General features: G+C 43.0%; 1 protein-coding gene across 1 annotated transcript; it reads left to right on the top strand.

The window, feature by feature from the left end:
* Positions 1-3,166: 3,166 nt before the first annotated feature.
* Positions 3,167-3,889, top strand: SF3B5 (splicing factor 3b subunit 5). The gene has a single exon (XM_006755399.2). The coding sequence runs from the start codon at positions 3,306-3,308 to the stop codon at positions 3,564-3,566; it is 261 nt and encodes an 86-aa protein (XP_006755462.1). The 5' UTR covers positions 3,167-3,305; the 3' UTR covers positions 3,567-3,889.
* Positions 3,890-4,531: the final 642 nt, after the last annotated feature.

Genomic DNA, 4,531 nt, shown 5'->3' with positions numbered 1-4,531 from the left:
TGTACTGTTTAATAAATGACTGGTTATCAATGGGAACTAGTTAACCATATAGGAAAGTATTAAAAAATTAAATCCCTAAAGCAGCAGTTTTTAACCTTTTTCATCTCATGGCCTATATAAACTAATTACTAAAATTTACAGCACACCAAAAAAATATATTGTATTTTTTTCCAATCTGATTAAAAAAAGTAGGTATAATTTTGATTCACTCACACCAGATGGTTATTGTTGTGTTGGCTGTTGTCATTTTTTTATTTGACAATCTAGGGGGAAAGAGGTCAGTGCCTCTGACTAACTAATCAGGTATTGCATGTAGCAGTACATCAGTGTAATTCTTGAGGGACACCAGCTGAAAAATCCCTGCCCTAAAGCAAAATAAAGCAAAACAAAAACTCCCAGGTGGATTGAAACAATTCTAATAAATTTTTTAAAGAAAACAAAATTCTAAAACTGTTAGAAGACAACAGATAAAAACTCTTTTTTATGGCCCAGTGGTAGAAAAAGTTTTGCTTGATTTTATTTTTTTAAACCAAATGCAAAAACCACAAAACATGAAGGAAGGATGACACATCTAACTACTTTAAAGTTGACTTCTGTACAACAAATTATGCCATAAAGAAAGGGTAAAGATGAGCCGAAGACTAGAAAAATATTTTCATATGGGTCATTTCAAAGAGAGCTTGTGGGACCAAAACCAGGAGCTCTTAATGCTGTGACCTAAGATTGAAGTTCTCCATAGGATATAACAGACTGTTTTAGAGTTATCTTTCTCCCAGTAAAGAGTTCTTTCCATTTGGCTGTCATACAGTTGTTTATTCATAGGACATAATAAACAATAGTGCTATGTTTCCTAAGGAGATATAAGATTTAAAAATAATAATAAAATAAAATAAAAGATTGCCATTGCTTCATAATTGACAAGACTAGTAAACTGACTATACAAATATCTTCTAAAAATTACTTAAAAACCCCAAATTTCAATTAAAAATGGGCAAAGAATATGAATATGCACAGAGCAGAAATAAACACATTAAAAAGATACTCCGCAGGAGTAGGAGGGGGTTAATAGGGGGAAAAGGGGACGTATGTAATACTTTCAACAATAAAAAATTATTTTAAAAAACACAATACAGATAAATTGTAAAGAAGTAAATAAATACGAACACACAAAGATATGCATATTAAAGGCACCATGAAATTCATTCAACCCATCAGATTTGAAAACTTTTTAAATGTCTGAGGACACCATGTTTTGGGAGGGAAAAAGCAACTTTCATAACTACACATACAGAGTGTCATTTATATAAAGCTTTAAAACAGGGTTGGGGATCCAAAGGGCCGTACAAGCCCCAAGAAATCCTTTGGTCTGGCCCTGCCAAGACATTAGGGGTGAATTAAAGAAATGTTTGATCAAATGTTATGATTAAATAATTTTTAATTTGAGAATTTTATATGGCCCAAGAATGATGTTATAAATATCCAAATGGCCCATAGCAGAAAAAAAGGCTCCCCACCCTTGCTTTAAAATATGCATAACAATAACACTATTGTGTATGTATGCACAAACTCTCAGCAATAAAACAAAAACAAAAAACACAAACACTGGGCTCAGAAATAATTAACTCTAAATTCAAGATAGTATCTTGAAGTGAATAGATTAGGGAGGAGAACACAGAGAACTTCCATTTTGTTTCCATAGTTTTACTTCTTTAAAAACCCAAAACAAAATAAAGTTGGAAACAAAAATGGCAAAACGGCAGATTTGATATATTTGGACGGTGAATCCATAGGTATGCCTTATATGAGTCTCTACGTTTTAGGAATGAAATGTTTGTTATAACAAGGTTTAATCTGAAGGATAAAACGTGCGGGTGGGGTTTTTTTTTCATTTTTGGTACATTTGATCTCATAAAGAATATTTTTTGTTTTCTTTTTTCCTCTTTTAAAATTAAAAATTATTTATACTTAAAATGTGCAACATAATAAAATGATTACTCCAGTTAAGGTAATTAACATATCCATTTCCTCACATAGTTACTCTTTTTGTGTGTGTGGTGAGAACGCCTGAAATCTACACTTAGAAAATTTCCAATATTCAATACAGTATTAACTATAGTTTACAACTTTTAAAACTGTTTTAAAGTTGTCTTACTCCCAGTAAAGAGTTCTTTCCATTTGGCTGTCATACAGTTGTTGATCCATTCATCAAATGTATTTTGAGAATACAATCTCTGCCAGATTATGAGGATATCATAAAAGAAGAATATGATAAAACATATCAATAAAGTAAACTTTCTCAAGCAATTTGTATTCGAGTGAGGAAGTTGTTAAACCAAAAAAGAAAAAAAGAAAGAAAGAAATATATAGGATATAAAGGGATAATAACGAAGAGAAGACATACACGTTGCAAAGAGGAAGGGGAATGTGCATCTGTCGGAGGTAGCCAAAGCCGATTTCAAGGAGATGCTTTGGAGCTGACTTAAGGGAGAAGTGCCTGCCAAGGTGCAAAGGCATCCCAAGCAGAGGGAACAGTCTGTGCAGCGAACTTGAGAGGCGAGCAGAGAGGCACAGGCTGGCGCAGGATATCAAAATTAGAAGCTAGAGAGGAAGGGGGCTTGATGTGGGCGCCGGACGTGTCGGGACCGGTACTTTGTTCTACAGGCAGGAAACGGCGGCCCTGCAAGCGTTGACATAACTTCCACTGTGCACGACTAGGAAGGACCAGAACTCGGGTCTCAGGACTTCAGGGTAATCTGCCTCTAATTGTGAAGGGGCTACCGTGCAGCCACGTTAGCCCCGAAATCAAAATTACACCAAGTTCATTTTCCAAGTTGCCTATTATGTCCCACTTGAGTTTCCCCTTTTCTGTCGGCCCCAAACCGCCTCGACCACCCACTCCCATTAGGCCGCCCCAAGGCCTCTTAAAAAGCGGCGAGGGCTCCTAGAAGTTTGCACGCAGGAAGCTTCGGGGACTACAAGTCCCAGCATGCAAACCTCCCTGTAAGAAAAAGGGCCACTAAGTGGACCATCGTGCAACGCTCTCCGAAAGCGGCTGGGGCTCTCGATAGGGGCGGCCGACTTATAGCGTCGCCTAGGCAGCTCCAATCACCGGACAGAATACACTTCCGCTTCCGTCTCCGAGTCCTAGAACCGCGAATACGCGCAGCTTCGTCTCGGAGACGTCATTCGCCCGCGACAGCACCGGCCCGGAGGTTCGGCGGAGCGGTCCCTCTCTGGCGTGGCTTTCTGGGACGATTCCCTGTCGTCTCAGCCTCTGACCTGGGAGCGACGAGGAAAGCGGCAAGATGACGGACCGCTACACCATCCACAGCCAGCTGGAGCACCTGCAGTCCAAGTACATCGGCACGGGCCACGCCGACACCACCAAGTGGGAATGGCTGGTGAACCAGCACCGCGACTCCTACTGCTCCTACATGGGCCACTTCGACCTCCTCAACTACTTCGCCATTGCGGAGAACGAGAGCAAAGCTCGAGTCCGCTTCAACTTGATGGAGAAGATGCTGCAGCCCTGCGGACCGCCGGCCGACAAGCCCGAGGAGAACTGAGGTCCCGCCGGTCCACTGTGCGGGAGAGCACCCATGATCCTCCGGTGTGCCGTCCCTCCCGCGCGCCCTGACCGGGGGTCGGTTCTGCGCGCCTCCGGCGTCTCCCCGTACACACGTGCTTCCTCCGGGCGCCTCTCCTGACCTGCCTGCGTGTGGACCCTCGGAACACAGCGCTGGGGCCCCTGAGACTGTCACCTTGGCGACCCTGAAGCCTGCGAGCGTCAGGGGAGACGGCACTGGAGTGAGACGGAATAGGGAGGCTCGCTTTCAGCCCGTTGATCGTCGCTGTTGGTTTTTCCATAAAGTTCAGAAAATGTTCAGTCTCTTGGTGTGGGCTGCTTGTGTTCGGGTGGAGGGGTCCAGGGAGGGTTCTGGGGACTGCCTGTTCTTGGGATTCCAAACCGGAAACGGGCAGGGGTGTCGGCGCGGGGCCAGCGTTCTCTGCTTGACACTTAAATCCGCCCTGTACAGCCTTAAAAAATGATCCCACCCTGACTTCTCCCAGGAGCCCGTTGCGGGTCCATAATGCCTTCAGTATTGAGGTTTGTGATCATTGTGTCCCACCATCTTTTTCTCCCATTCAAAAAATCTTTTCTGTTGCCCTCGCTCTCTGAAATTACATCCTCTCTTTCTCTTGGGACTTTGTGGACAGGTCATGAGAAATGACAAGCTGTCCAAAGAGTTTTCATTCAACATTCAACAAGTATTTGTTGAGCCCTACATGGTAGGCAGGCATTGTTTCAGGCGTCGGGGCCACAAGGTCCTGTAAGGAGGATGGGAGTAGGTGGGGTTGCAATTTTAAGTAGAATGCTCATGTTAGATTATTGAGATGGTGACAGTTGAGCAATGACTTTAAGGAAGTGAGGGTAAAAGCCATACAGAAAACTGAGGAAATTGCTTTCCAGGCAAAGGGAACATCCAGTGCCATGGTCCCGATGCTGGGATGGTGTCTGGTTTGTTGGAGG

Source organism: Myotis davidii, unplaced genomic scaffold (genome assembly GCF_000327345.1).
Source record: "Myotis davidii unplaced genomic scaffold, ASM32734v1 scaffold292, whole genome shotgun sequence".
In the NCBI taxonomy this organism is placed as follows: domain Eukaryota; kingdom Metazoa; phylum Chordata; class Mammalia; order Chiroptera; family Vespertilionidae; genus Myotis; species Myotis davidii.
The sequence above is the reverse complement of the archived record's forward strand: the minus strand, read 5'-3'. Positions and strand labels throughout refer to the sequence as shown.